Source organism: Alligator mississippiensis, chromosome 4 (assembly GCF_030867095.1).
Source record: "Alligator mississippiensis isolate rAllMis1 chromosome 4, rAllMis1, whole genome shotgun sequence".
Classification (NCBI taxonomy): Eukaryota; Metazoa; Chordata; order Crocodylia; family Alligatoridae; genus Alligator; species Alligator mississippiensis.
The window spans coordinates 134,621,670-134,637,542 of NC_081827.1; the positions used below are offsets into that span (position 1 = coordinate 134,621,670).

A 15,873-nucleotide genomic window follows, 5' to 3' on the forward strand; every position below is an offset into this window, starting at 1 on the left:
ATTAATATAGAGCATGTATATCCTACTTGCTGTTAGGTAAAAATAGTTAATATTTTGATCCCTTGACTAATTAAAATAGTTTATTTGGGGGTGACTATACAGTCATTTTAATGTTAACAAAGTTATTGCATTAAATCCCATATCTTGTATTAACACTTCTGCAAGTAAAGAATTAATGATGTTTAGACTGGGATGACCTTAGGGAGGGTGTGCCACCCTACAGCCTTGGGTCAGATCCAGCCTGCAAAGAAGTTGGATGCAGCTAATGAAGGTCCATTTTGGGTGGGATGGCTTGGTGGATCACTCAGCAAAATCTGAGCGGTCGCAAAGATTCCTATCGTGCGTGGATGACCTCTACCTCACTCAAGAAGTCTACGGGCCAACGAGAGGTAAAGCACTGCTCGACCTGGTACTGGCTACTGGGGATGACCTAATCGGCGACCTAGTGCTCGATGGGAAGCTGGGTGACAGCGACCACGAGCTGATCACCTTCACCATCTGCTGTAAAGCTGGCAAGTCGGTCAGCAACACTGAAGTCCTTGACTTCAGGAAAGCTGACTTTGACAAGCTCAGGAGGCTTGTCAGTGAGGCCCTAAGGGACCACGACCCCAGGGGGAGGGGAGTTCAGGGAGAGTGGTTGCTCCTCAAGGGAGCTATCCTCAATGCACAAGCTAATTCTATTCTATCTCGGAGGAAAGGCAAGAAGAGGGTATAGCATTCCCCCCTGGCTCTCCAGTGATCTAGCAGACCTCCTGAGGCTAAAAAGAAAGGCCTACAAAGGATGGAGGATGGGATTCGCCTCCAAGGAGGAATATTCTGCACTGGTCCGGTCCTGCAGGGAGCAAACCAGGAAAGCCAAGGCTGCAACTGAACTCCAACTAGCTTCGAGCATCAAGGACAATAAAAAGTCCTTTTTCAAATATGTGGGGAGCTGGAGGAAAATCAAGGGCAACGTTGGACCCCTGCTGAACCAGATGGGACAACTGACAACTGACGCCCAGAAAAACGCCAACCTATTAAATGGGTATTTTGCGTCGGTCTTTCATCAGTCCCATGGGACGCCCATGCCCACTACAGGACAGGGAGGTCCAGGTGAGGGAGATCCCCTGCCCTCCATCAATACTGACCTCGTGAAGGAACACCTTGAGAGGCTGGATACCTTCAAGTCAGCCAGCCCTGACAATCTATACCCAAGGGTACTCAAGGAGCTGGCGAGCTTCAGAGCCCAGCCACTGGCACAGATCTTTGAAAACTCCTGGCACTCTGGTGTAGTGCCCGAAGACTGGAAGAAGGCCAATGTGGTGCCTATCTTCAAGAAACGGAGGAAACTGGATCCGGCAAACTATCAGCCTGACCTCTATCCTGGGGAAGATCTTAGAAAAGTTTATTAAAGAGGCCATCCTTAATGGACTGGCTGACGCCAACATCCTGAGGGATAGCCAGCATGGGTTTGTTGCAGGTAGGTCTTGCTTGACCAATCTTCCTTCTATGACCAGGTGACCTATCACCTGGACAAGGGAGAGGAGATTGATGTCATATATCTTGACTGCAAAAAAGCCTTCAGTCTGGTATCCCATGATCACCTCTTGGCAAAATTGGCCAATTGTGGCCTTGGGTCCACCACAATCTGCTGGCTGGGAAATTGGCTCCGTGGTTGGACTCAGAGGGTGGTGGTTGATGGAAGTCAATTGTCATGGTGCCCTGTGACCAGTGGGGTCCCCCAAGGTTCTGTCCTTGGACCCATATTGTTCAACATCTTCATTAATGATGTGGACACTGAAGTCAGAAGCGGACTGGCCAAGTTCGCCAATGACACCAAACTTTGGGGCAAAGCATCCACACCAGAAGACAGGAGGGTGATCCAGGCTGACCTGGACAGGCTCAGCAAATGGGCGGATGAGAACCTGATGGTGTTTACCTCTCTCAAGCTTTTTCATATCCTTTTTGAATTGTGGGGCCCAAAACTGGATGCAGTACTCCAGCTGCAGCCTCACCAAGGCCGAGTACAAGGGGAGAACGACGTCCCGGGATTTGCTTGAGAAGCATCTATGGATGCTAGCCAGCGTATTGGTCGCTTTATTAGCCGCAACATCACATTGCAGGCTCATGTTCATCTTGTGGTTAATCGTGTTCCCTAAGTCTTTCTTCCTTAGTGCTGGCCAGTGTAAGACTGCTGCAGGTTTTTCCTGCCAAGGTGTAGAACCTTGCATTTTTCAGTGTTAAACACCATCAGGTTCTCATCCGCCCATTTGCTGAGCCTGTCCAGGTCAGCCTGGATCCACCCTCCTGTCTTCTGGTGTGGATGCTTTCCCCTGAAGTTTGGTGTCATCGGCGAACTTGGCCAGTCCGCTTCTGACTCCAGTGTCCACATCATTAATGAAGATGTTGAACAGTATGGGTCCAAGGACAGAACCTTGGGGGACCCCACTGGTCACAGGGCACCATGACAATTGACTTCCATCAACCACCACCCTCTGGGTCCGACCCCACAGCCAATTTCCCAGCCAGCAGATTGTGGTGGACCCAAGGCCACAATTGGCCAATTTTGCCAAGAGGTGATCATGGGATACCAGATTGAAGGCTTTTTTGCAGTCAAGATATATGACATCAATCTCCTCTCCCTTGTCCAGGTTATAGGTCACCTGGTTGTAGAAGGAAATGAGATTGGTCAAGCAAGACCTACCTGCAACAAACCCATGCTGGCTATCCCTCAAGATGTTGGTGTCAGCCAGTCCATTAAGGATGGCCTCTTTAATAAACTCTTCTAAGATCTTCCCCAGGATAGAGGTCAGGCTGATGGGCCTATAGTTTGCCGGATCCACTTTCCTCCATTTCTTGAAGATAGGCACCACATTGGCCTTCTTCCAGTCTTTGGGCACTACACCAGAGTGCCAGGAGTTTTCAAAGATCCGTGCCAGTGGCTGGGCTCTGATGCTCGCCAGCTCCTTGAGTACCCTTGGGTATAGATTGTCAGGGCCGGCTGACTTGAAGGTATCCAGCCTCTCAAGGTGTTCCTTCACGAGGTCAGCATTGATGGAGGGCAGGGGATCTCCCTCACCTGGACCTCCCTGTCCTGTAGTGGGCATGGGCGTCCCATGGGACTGATGAAAGACCGATGCAAAATACCCATTTAATAGGTTGGCTTTTTCCTGGCCGTCAGTTGTCCCATCTGGTTCAGCAGGGGTCCAGTGTTGCCCTTGAAACAGACCTTATGACAACAGGCTGAGAGCTATGGGGCTCTTTAGCCTGGAAAAACGCAGGCTCAGGGGTGATCTGATGGCCACCTATAAGTTTATCGGGGTGGCCACCAGTATCTAGGGGAACGTTTGTTCACCAGGTCGCCCCAAGGGATGACGAGGTCGAACGGTTACAAACTACTGCAAGAGCATTTCAGGCTGGACATAAGGAAGACTTTCTTTATAGTCCGAGCCCCCAAGGTCTGGAACAGCCTGCCATCGGAGGTGGTTCAAGCACCTACATTGAACACCTTCAAGAGTAAATTGGATGCTTATCTTGCTGGGATCCTATGAACCCAGATGACTTCCTGCCCTTTGGGCAGGGGGCTGGACTCGATGATTCTCCGAGGTCCCTTCCAGCCCTAATGTCTGTGAAATCTATGATCAGCAGCTGCACCATGCCACCCCTCACAGAGTCCCACCCTCAACAGCCCTTGCTCCTGCTCTCTCTTCTCTGTGCCACAGAATTTGCCCCTCCCCATTGCCATTACAGATGGCAATAAGCAGCTTGGGCACTTCGGGGCAGAGAATTGCAGGCAAAGTCACAAGCAGTGGCCTGTAGCAAAAGATTGCTGACCCCTGGAGTAAGTTGATGATCTCTTGAGGTCCCTTCCAGCCCTACTCTTCAATAATTCAAATTAGAAAGCAAACAGAAAGTTGCTTTTCTGGGCTTTTTTTTCCTACTTCTGTATAAACAATCTGCTCTTTGGCCACAAGCTCAAGGCCCTGATTCTACTAAGGAAGTCTGCACTCATATAACTATGTTGGTATAGTTGTGTCAGAGTGACCTGCTACTTTAGATGCATTACCCCAGCAAAAGGCTACATTTACACAAGTCTAGTATGTTACCAGACTAAGCTAGAGTAAGAACCACTGGATTTCAACAGCCTTCTTAGACTCAAGGTACTTCTGCATAAGTTTTGTGAATTGAGCAGCACACCATTTAAAAAATTAGTTTATTACAGTGCTTACCTCCTTGCAGAGGGACGAGGCAGGGGGAGCCCCTGCTATCTCTTCACATTGGGAGCCTGAGCCTACCCTTATCTGCTTCTCTTATCTTCTCATACCTCCTGTGGTATCCTTCAAAGGATCTCATGGCACCCATGGTGTGCACGCTGATTGTAAGCACTGATTTCTTGTGGGTCTGTATCAGGAGCTTGCAGCAATGTAACTATATCGACACAGTTATGCTAGTTTGAATTTCCTTGAGGCAAGACCTAAAAGTGGGAAACAGAATGATCGCAATGATTTCTTTTATCAAGCAGTGATACAATATCTGTGGGCTTGAAGATGTATGCTTTTTTTTTTTTTTTTAAACAAACAGACAAAGAACCATGTTTTAACAACAGGGTTGTTCTCAGAATTGTGGAGTTTAAATCTGTGAATTGATTTTGCCCTCTGTACAGATTATTTTTGCTAGAAACTTGAATTACTTGCATCAGGCAGGGAACATACACATACAAACATAATGACCACATCCCTTGGCTTGTAAGACTCACCATGCCACAGCTTGAATGCCAACACATGATCTCATTTGCAAAGGGACCACAAGCTAACCTTTCTGAGTTTCAAGAAGACCCAGAAAGCAGTATCCAGCTTCTGCTCTACCTTCATGTTTCTGGTCATGATTTTCCTGGTAGGCACCCAGACAGAATACCTGCCAGAACTTGACCCCTATAAAACAGCCAGAAATTGCTCCTGCCAGAATGTACATCTGTGGTATTCACTTGTGGATTATATTTAAATGGTCAGACTCTGTACTATCTCATACTGTGGAGGAGTGACAATAATCTCTTCTAAAAGTGATGATGTTCTTCAGACTTTTTTTTTTCCCCCCTGAGTGGTTTTGCTGAAAATTGGAAGTCTAGCATAACCATCTAAACCTCCACTATTTAAATAATTGATTTGTTTTTGTGATTTCTTTTGGTCCTAATTAGCAAGTATGTTTCTGTCCCAACTGCAAGTTGGGAGTAAATGCTAGGGCAGGGGCAGGCAATTATTTTGGGTGGAGGGCTGCTTAATGAGTTTTGGTGAAATGTCAAGGGCCACAAGAGTAGCCCTGCCATCAGACCTGTCCCCTAACCCCTGACCTTTGCCATCAGACATCCCTCCCCTTGCCTCCACCCAGAAGTACTCCTTTTGAGAAGAGGGTTTGCCATCTTGGAATTGAAAAATAAAAATGTATATTAAAATCAAATATTGACAATAACTCTTCTAATTTTATTTAAAAATAGTAGCAAATTGCCCATCAAGAATGACAGTGGGGAGGCAGGAAAGGACAGAGACCTGCGTCCCCCGCCGCTTTGGGCTGGGGCCGGGGCACTCCCTGCCTTTCCCCCACTGCCACTTTGGTCTGGAGCCATTCTCCTCCTCCCCTCCAGCCCCTCAGTCCCCACTGGCATGGTGGTGCTGCGCTCTGTCCCTGTCTGTGTAGGGCACTCTGATTGGCTGCCAAGACAGCCAATTGGAGCGCGAATAAAGTGTTATGGACAGACAGACAAACAGACTTAAGCTTTTATGAAGTAAAATAATGTTATCCTGGTTTGTGTGTGTTTGTATAATTTATATAGAAGTTGCTGCATAATAGCTTAAAATGAAGTCTTATTCTTGTATATTGTGGGGGGAGTGTGGAGGGGCGGGTATGGGGTTTATGGGGAGCTGTGTATGTATGGGGTGTGAGGGTATGGGAGGTTTGGGGGGGCATGTTTGGGGGACTGTGGGGTATGTGGAGGGGAAGAGTGTGTGTGTGTGTGTGTGTGTGTGTGTAGAAGTGAGCAGGGCTCCCCCCAGAAGTGTGGAGGTGTGTATGGGGGTGGTACATGTGGGGAGGGTGGTGTTTGTGGCAGGTATGGGTGGGTGGGTGGGTGTGTGATTGTTTGTGGGGGAGGGCAGGGTGTGTGGGGGAGGTATGGTGGGGTGTGCATGGGAGCCCCCGTATGCCAGTCAGCACCCACCCTGCAACAGCCCAAAGCAAGCACATGTCCTGCGGCACCTCCCTGCCACCACCAGTAACACGCCCCACCCCACTCCGGACTCACCCCTACCAGAGTGGATCAGCCAGAACCTGGGCACAGCCCCAACCCCTGTCCCGGTTCCGTACTGCCTGCCTATGGTGTGTCCTGCCATCCCCTGGAGGCAGTGATGGTGGTGGAGATGCAGGGCAGCCTGGCATGGTGCAGGCTCCAGACAGCTCAAACAGGAATGGTTAGCAGCTGTGGGGGAAGGGGCTGCTTCTCCCCCACGCTGAGCAACAGCTTCTGGTCTGTACCACCACTGCTCAGCTTGGGTCGGGGCTGTGCAGCATGGGTGCCCGCCGGGGCTCAGGCCAGCGGTAGCAGCAGCCAGAAAAAGCTGCCACCACCTGAGCTGCCTAGAAAGGCAGTCCCACCGTGGAGCTGCCCCACCCCTACTGCATGCCCAGGGGCAGCAGGACACACCACTGCTGGTCAGTGCCTGGCCCAGGCGGGACTGTGGGACCTGCCACGGGCCCCACAAAATCTAGCCTGCATGCTGCATTTTGCCTACCCCTGTGCTAGGGAAATGCTATAGAGTACTTTATGTTTATGCTGCAACAGCATTGTTGTATGTACATAAAGCCATCTAGCTTTAGTACCAGTTTTATCCATTGCTTTTATTATATTTTCGATCATGCTACTAATGAAAAGGTGACCTATTTAAAAACCCTTTAAAAGTGTCATTATATTTGGATGCTACTATCAGCTTTAGAAAACATCAGCATTGTCTTTACATTACAGTCCAGTAATCATATATAAAAGTTTATTATTGTCTTTTGCAAAGTCAGACTCTTCTTCCGTGACTTTCTATTTTGAGACTGAAATCTTCACTTTTAAAATGTATATATTTAGCTGGTGAGATGAAGCAAAATGACAAGATCACCTGTATATTAGACGAACGGCAGAGGAACGACATCAGAAACCTAAATAAAGCTCTTGCTGAGTTTCAACACAATTTTCAGAAGCCAGAAACTCGGCGTGAATTTGACTTGTCTGATCCACAAGGCCTAAAAAAGGACACTCCTGCTCGCCTTTCTGACAGTGACCCTCGATGTACTGTGTCTGGCTTGCAGATGTTTGTAGGAGAAGATTTAAACCAAGCTCAGCGGTCAGATTTTCAAAAGGAGCAGTCAAGAGAATGGTTTCTGCAGCAACAGAGAGATTGGGAAAATGCCTTAGCAGATAAAAAGCTTGCAGGTAACAAATGTGAAAAATGAGATTTTGTTTTGTTTTGGTTCCCCTCTCTCACCAAGTTCTAAAGGTGGTAACTGACAAAATTATAGAAGAGTCTTTTATATCAGTCTGATACAGAAATACCTCAATGTATTTCACAAAATGAGTGGGGGTTTTAACTTGTCATAGGCAGTAACATTTAGAGATTGACAGAAAGTAATTTTGATTTAATGTGTCAATTAAAAAAACTACTTGAATTTAGGATGATCCCAATTTCTGAACTTGTCTTCAAATGATGGATTAACTAGTTTGGAAAACGTTGGTATACTATTAATGTTTGAAAATTGATTCCGTGAAGGCAAGCTAACTGTCAGTTGATTCAATGAAGTCAAGCTAACTTTACCAGAGTTTGAATAGAAAAACTGTAGTGTGATTTATTCATTAACTTCTGACCTGAAACAAACATTTTCTTTGCAGTTTTAATATTAATATTAAAAATGTTTTTATTTTCTTATAACTCATTAAAAATTTGAACATGACAAATCAGAGAAGGAGTTGGAAACTGATGCTTTAATTAACTTTCAGACTGAGATATTCACTCCACATTAATAAACTGTTTAAATTGGTATTTACATATGGCATATTATGTTCATGCATATCTTATACTTAAATTCAGAGGATCTCTATGACAAGAACAGGGTTGAACTTGATCAAAAGGCCATCGAACTGCAGAGAATAAATGAAGAAACCAGACGAGCTGTTTGTGCAGCTACAAAGGATTTTAACCGAATCCAGGTGAACTGATTTTGTTTATAAAGTGCAGGGAAAATAAGATGAACAATAATTTTGAGGAGTATTATGATGAATCATTATGGCACAAGGGCTTGTCAGCAGTCGAATTCCAAATTTGTTTGAACAATCAAAATATAGATTTATTTGTTTCCTTATTTTTCTTTAAAGATAGTCTCCTGGATTTTTAGCTTGCTCGGCACAGGGCAGTCAGAACGCTCCAAGCTCTGTTACATATTCGGTTTCTAAAGGCAGGCTACAGGTGGGTGCTGCAGCCACAAATTCGCTGTAGCCCCTTCCCAGCACAGCCCTGCCCCACCAGGAAGAGCTTGGTGCAGCCCTGGCCCCAGCCCACCCTGTATAGATCCAGGGGCACATGTTTCCCCCCATGCCCTCCTGGACAAGTGGTGGGAGCTGCTGGACCAAAGGCTCCCAGGCAAGTGGCGCGTGGCAGCGGAAGCTGCTTCCTCACCTCCCTGCATCTCCTGGACAAGCTGCCATTCCATCCTGCGCCTACCCTGCCGTGGCTGGGCAGCCCCAGCCACAAGACTCCGTCCCTGCAGCAGCCTTGATCTGCCTGCCCATGCTCCTTCCCTTTTTTCCCTCCCAGCCACCCCCAACTTACAAGCTGGAGGTAGCTCTTCACACTGTCAGGCTGGTATCGGAAATCAGATTGGTATTGGCCAACATACCTCCTTAAAAATCAGCTATTGGTATTGGCCGCAAAAATCTCTATTGGTACACCCCTAATTCTGGGCTCTGGCATATTCAGTGCACACGTACCACCCTGATGGGAACCGCTGACCAAAGCTTCCAATTTAAAATCATTGGCTGCCTATACACATGCTCAGGGAGGGAAGGGTGTGTGTGTTTTAATTAGAGTGATTCCCAGAGAGCCTTTCTAATTAAAATGCCTCATCTTAACGTCTGTTAATCCCCCATACATTTGAAAATGGCCGCAGAGTGCTTCACTCAATAAGGTTTAGCTAAAGTGCCGTCACAGCCATTTAAAAATGTACAGGCCTCAATAAACATGACAATGAGGTGATGCTAGAGGATTTTAATTAGAATGTGGAGTCTGCTCCAGTGCATTCTAATTAAAACATGAACAAGCATGTGTACAGGTAGCCAATTGTGTGCATTCATGGTCCTAATATGAAATAGATATGTGCACAACGTATCTCAAAATTGCAGTTGTTTTACATGTAAATAAGTATTTCTTCCAGTATTTCTTGAGAAATGTAGCCAAATTGCTCCAGGCCCTTTGAAGCATTCCTTCAGCCCTGTGTTTGAGAGCGCTTGGCTTTCTCAGCATATTCAAAATGCTTTTTAAAATGAGGCAGTGCCTTCAGCATGAGAAGTTCTGGCCTCAAAGCTGTTACTCCCCACATCTCTTATTATATTGTATGTAGTAACTTATACAGCTGCAACAGGATGAAGCAACATAAACAAAGTGTCACAAAGCAGGCTAAAATATACAGGAAATAATGTATCCTTCAGCCAATTGTTTTGTTTGTCAGGCTATACTGATATATCATTTTTATTGGGCACTTGACTTTTGATGGACAGTGCAACAGATTTTAGCCTGAGAACAAGATATTTCTTTTATAAGCCCATAAATCACTGTTAATGGTGATACATACATGGAGTTGCACATAGTTGGGGTTTTCCTTCAGTGAGGTTCCCTTGGAGGTTCAGAAAACTTTAGGACTTTCCCTGTTGCTAAGAATGTTTGAATGTTAAAAATGTGAGACATGTTTAGGAGATTTAATTGTTCTTCTTGGAGCAAATACCAGATCTCAGCAAGATCAGCTTTAAAAAAAAAATGGCTGCTTTAAACTTGTATAATTCTTTCTAACAAGAACTGTCCATCCAAAGTGTCCATTCTGTAAATCATGGTGTATTTTTATGGCAGCTCCTGAATTAAAAATACTTGGGGCCAGATGCTAAGAGTACCCAGGTGTCTAAAACAGAACTTAGGTTGAATTTATGTATTTAAATCCAAGTGAGTAATTCACAAAGGCTCCCTGCTTCTTCTGCTCTCTCCCCTGCAACTTCTTATTTATTAGAGAAGTTGCAGAGACATAAGTGTGTGCCATTAAAATTATATAGCGAACCAACATTCTTTTGCTGTGTGTACCCAGAACTGCCAGCATCTTTGCTGTCCTGCACATTTAGATGCTACTTCTTACGAATTCGTAGATTGCAAGTCTCTAAAACTGTGACCTCTGAGATGCCCAATCCAGTAGGCATGCTCAGAACATGCCTAACACACAGATTGCTGATTTCGGCAGAAACTAGCCATATTCACTTCCATGCAAAACATAGAAGGAGGAGAATGTGGTAGTAGGAACCTTCCACCTAATTACCCTAGTTAGAGCACTTACCCAGGAAATGGGAAATCTGGGTACAGTTCCCTCTTCTGGAGGTATTCAAATATACATCTTCCAGGAGAACATTCTAACCAGCTGGCTAAAGTTAAGGCTGGGAGAAGGCCATTCTCTACTTGTTTGACTTGATTTTAGTTGGGGGTGGAAAACGCAGGCCTGACAACATGCTGTCCTTGCTGCTTTGCTACACGGAACTAGCCTGGGCACTTTACATCATACCAGGCAAAGAGCCCACTGTTTGCATCATCTTGGACAGTCTGACTTGGGGTTATAGACCCCAATACAGACCAAAGAGAATGGTCAGGAATGGGAGTGGATAATTCATAGGCCTGTCACTCCAGTTAACTCAAGCTTACTTATCTGTGTCACAGCAGAAGTCTTATCCTATTTTCTTTCCCACCTAAGAGTAAATCATTTAAAATTAAAGATTGGGGTGGAGGCAGAACATGGCTGGTGGAGGAGGAAGGGAGAGTGCAGCCAGAGTGATGGGCAGAGTGAAAGCGACATCCAGGCAGGAGCCTGAGAACTGCAATTTAACGCTCTGTGGGCTTCATGCAGTCTGTAAAGCCAGTTGGACAGCCCTGTTGTAAGCAATAGCCAACAGCCAAAAAAATTTGAGGCTGGTATTTTGTTGTGTAGTTAAGTGAAGTGTTTGTTTATCCAAAGTAATAATGTAAATATTGTTTTAAAAAATGATCCATTTTACCTCCTAGTTAATTTTATCAATTAAATGTTTAACCAATAATGCATACCTAGCCCTGGCCAGGAAGTGTAGAGCCCTAGGCCAGTGCCCTGTGGTGGGGGAGGGGCTGCAACCACCTACCCAGTGCAGTATGGGGAGCCGGGAGCCACACACAGACCTGCTCGGACACAGCTGCTGCTGGGAGCCACTCCCTAGGGCCTTTGAGAGGTTGGAGAGGTAAGGAGGTGGTAGAAAGCCCTGCCAGCCAACACCATGAGCAGCACAGCAGGCAAGGGGCTTTCCCAGCTCACTGCAGCCACCAGTACACTGGGAAGGATGAAGCAGACTAGCTATGGATACTAGTTCCCCTTACCCTTTCCGTTCCCCTTACACTTTGTTGCTTCTCCATCCCTCCCTCCTCCCCTTCTGCCTTCCACTTCTTGGCAGGGCACCAGGCAGCTTCCCTTTTCACCCCCTTCCCTGCCAGACTATGCTCTACCCTGCACTAAACGATAACTAGTAAACTATAACCAGTTATCACTGGACTTATCAGTTAAACAATTAATTGGTTAACTACATCCCTAATCAAATATTCATATAAATAGAGTTTATTGTATTAATTCAAGATTGTAAAGATTTTAGTCTGGTTTCTGGCATGTGATATCTGAGTAAATTGTTATGCTTGATGGGTGTTTTGTCAAAATAAAATTAGAGCTGATGTATTTAAATACAAGTGGAAATAATTTTGATAATTCTGGCATACGTTTTCAAGCATGCAGGTATTTCCCGAAATGTCTTTGATTTATGCCATCACAGCATTCAAGGGATACTTTTATATTTTGTGTAAGTTTAAGTCAAGAACACAATGCACTTGGTCGCATGTAGGTTGGAAATAAGATTATTTAATACATATCTGATGTATTAAGTTCCTTGATTCCTGTACTGAATTAGTGTTTGCTTTAAAGGAAATGGTCTCAACTTTCACCTTTTTCCTCCTATTAGGCTGCAGATTTAGCAGAAAGAAAAAAGATAGAAAAGCGTCAGGAAGAAAGTGATAATATGGCTGAAATTTCCAACCTCCTTCGAGGAGACTTGCTTTCTGAAAATCCAGAACAAGCAACCAGTTCCTTTGGGTCACATCGTGTGTTTACAGATCGATGGAAAGGAATGAACCAGGATCAGTTGATGGCAATACGTTACACTCAACAGCAGCAAGTTCTGGAGAAACTGGTATCCAAACTTGCTTGTGTATCTGAATTGTTAAAAGGAATAGCAGAGGCAGTAGCACACACTGTTGGGGTTGCCCAGGCCATTACAGTATAAAATGCTCTTTATGATGTCACCAACGTTTTGTAAGTTTTGGGCTGAAGCTTTTCATGTAGCACGCCTGAATCCGGTTGACCATTATTGGAATTTTTTAGCCTAAATGGTCTAGTTCTTTCCAAAAACAGGATTAGGAGAAAAATTGGTTATTTGGCAATGTTAAAAAAAAAAAAATATCAAACTTTACTTTTGAGAGAGTTTTTGTTCCCAGTTTTTTGGAGCAAGAGCATGGAATTTGGCAGGAATTTGCTTTTTGCTATTCCCATAAATATCCACTCAGATTTGGCCAAGGTATAAACCTTTGAAAAATCTTAGTCCCCGCTTGCTCATTAGAGACTTGTTGGAGTTTTAACAGCAAGCATCTCTGAAGATTTCATTCTGATATGCTTCATCTGCTCAGGGTCAGACTGATCATCACATTTGGGATCAAGAAGGGTTTTACCCCATGGTCAGACTGAGATGGACTATAAGGGTTTTTGTCATCCTCTGTAATGGAGAGATGCGGTCCTCTTCCTTAAATCTCTTGAGTATATTTTTACAAACTATGTCCTGTCCTTGCAGTGGCAAGACATTGAAAGTGCCCTCCCCAACACCCCTGTCTCTCCCCCACACTGCACCTGTGGCAAGTTAAAGGGTCTTTTGGACATCTCAGGTATTATGTCTGGTAGTTGTATGCCAAAGCTGTTAATTAAGTTTTTAAGACCAGATTAGACAAACAGCTGTCTAGGATAGCTTGCCTTAAGCAGGGATTGGACTAGACCTCCTGAAGTCCCTTCCTCCCCTAATTCTATGATTCTATGACTATTCAATGATTCTGGCGTCTTTTAGTTCCTATATATGACTAGACTGCACATGTCCCATCCACAGGGGCCAACTGACCATATGCTAGCTCAGGGGTGACCAGCCTCTGGCATGGTTGCTACAAGTGGCACAGGCAGCCTATGTGTGTGGCACTCAGCAGATCAGGGAGGGAGAAGGGAGCATAACAGAAGATAGGGAAGGCAGCACAAGGCTGGGAGGCGAAAGCAAAGCAATGTACCAGGCAGAGGAAGGGATCAGAATAGCACTTGGGGAGGATGCAGGGCTGGCACAAAAGGTTGGCCTCCACTGTTCTAGCCCATAATTACACGGTTAAAATAGAACTTCCCTTTTGTAAAGAAAGCTCCCAGCTCCTCCAGGCTTGCCTAGAGTCAGGCATCTCAAGTAATAACTTGTTTACCTGTACTCTGATTAAATCCTATGCTGTTGTATAGGCAACATGAAGACAGAAGTTACTGGATTCAAATGTAGAGGGGTCAAGAGATCAATAGTGAGGCTACAAAAGGAGTAGTTAGGAAAAAGAAACCCTGTGGTGTGGGGGTTGGAAAGGAAATCTGTAAACTAGGAACTGAGAATGAAGTGCTGAAAACAAGAGCCACATAGAGACCAAGATTCAAAGATTTTGGGGCTGAGAGTTGGGTGGGAAAGCTGAAACTGGGATTTGGTGAGGGAGATGATAGTGGGGGCATAGACAATTTATGGGTGGAACCACTGAGGTTAGATGAGTAGCATGGCGGAAGGGATACCAAGAATTTCTGGGCAAGAAAACGGACTATTAATCTAGACTAGAGTGGTATAAAATCTTTACTGCTATAATTTGTGGATGGTGTACAGATTGGTGTAATAAATAATGAGGAAGACTGGTGACTCTTAAATAATATGAATCACAATCCCAAAAAATGCATAGTCCATATCTGGTTATTCCTACAATGCAGGAGTCTGTGTAAAAAAAACAACAACCCAGAAACAGTAACTCTGAGAAGGACTTTTGCAGGCTGTGGGGGGAGAGGGAGATCATTGTAATTGAGTTCCTGGTGTTGTGCTGAAGCAATCAGGACTTTGTGGACAGAAGTGATATCTTTTATGAGACCAACAAGATTTTTGCAAAAAAAATTCTTTAGTTGCAAGCTTTTGGGAACAAACACCCTTCATCAGGCATCAGAGAAAAGATTGTAAAAGTTCTCCTGGGTAGAAATGAAAGTTCATATTTTATAGAATTTCAGAGAGGAGTCAATAAAGGGAAAAACCCTCTGGGCAGCAGTTCTTAGCTGGTAAAGAGTCTCAGCTCTCTTGTAAGGCTATGATGATACAAATTACCTTGGGCAAAGGCAGGAGCAGATCTCAGGTTTCAGGTGGTCAAAGTTGTTTCCTGCTTGGGAAGATAGGAAGATTTCATTTAAAAAATCAGCTAAAATTTGATATGGTGGTGTGTTGATTTTTGTCAGTACTATGGCCAATAAAGAGCTAATGCAGAGATTGGATTAGAAGGAACATGGATGGCTGGAAGCTAATGGAAGAAAGAGGGAGGAATGATGTAGTAGAAGAGAAATTAGACAGTCAATTGGGAACAGTGAAATAAATCTGGTCCAGCCACAAGATGGAGATGAAAAGCCTAAAGCAAGCAGGTCAAATGAATGGTGCAGGGCTGGTGTACGGAACCTGACCTCAGCAAGCACCATGCGAAGCACAGCCCAGGACCTGGCCTCAGCTAGCCCCACAAGTTTCACAGCCCAGGACCCAAGCCTACCAAGTCCTGCATGCTGCACATATCCTGGGCATTATGTGCAAGGCTGGTCTAGTGCAGCATGTGGGTCAATAGGACAGTACCCAGGGATGAATTGCGGGACTCCACAGGCCTTCAAGCCATATGTTTCACAACCCTGACCTAAAGTGACAAGAATGGAACAAAGAGCTGGGGCTGAGGAAGAGACAGAACTGGAATAGGGACAATTTGGAGGGATGGGACAGAAGGGGTCACACTTGGGAAGGGAAAAGTGTATTGTGACAATGCTATTCCCCAGAGTCTCAAATAGATTCTTGAGCTTCCCGTGTCCTCTGCTGTGAGCATATGCCTGTGAAATTTATTGAGAAGTATCTCTTCCCTCTCTACCACCAGTTCCTGTAGAAGATGACAACATACTGTTGCTAATATTTCCTGTTACTCAGGTTGCAAAGGTCTGTCAGGTGGAATTAAATCAAAATCCATCTGTGCTGATGATTTGTGTGTTATTGCATGAGGACATTTCTATGTTTTTCAGTTTGCTTTTTCAAAAACCTGAGACTGCACAAAAATTGAAGGCTGAAAAGTAAAGCATTCAGAAATGCCAAAATTAGTTGCCTTTGCAACTTTAATTAAGTCCTTTGGCTGTATGTTATACTATTTAATTAATCTTTAATTAAATGATCACATAATATTCAGTGCATAGTTGCTGTTAACTTCAGTTGCA

At 44.9% G+C, this 15,873-nt stretch overlaps 1 protein-coding gene across 3 annotated transcripts in view; it reads left to right on the plus strand.

Annotated features, from left to right (window-relative positions):
• RIBC2 (RIB43A domain with coiled-coils 2) overlaps window positions 1-15,873 on the plus strand; it is an 87,517-nt gene that overhangs the window by 5,197 nt on the left and 66,447 nt on the right. For all 3 annotated transcript variants that reach the window (XR_002088699.2, XM_014606381.3, XM_014606380.3), the window contains exons 3-5: window positions 7,103-7,447; window positions 8,100-8,218; window positions 12,287-12,514. Coding sequence is in view for 2 of the 3 variants with exons in the window: in XM_014606381.3 (XP_014461867.1) it covers window positions 7,103-7,447; window positions 8,100-8,218; window positions 12,287-12,514 (692 nt within the window). In the remaining variant the exon portion in view is untranslated. The remainder of the gene's footprint in view (window positions 1-7,102; window positions 7,448-8,099; window positions 8,219-12,286; window positions 12,515-15,873) is intronic.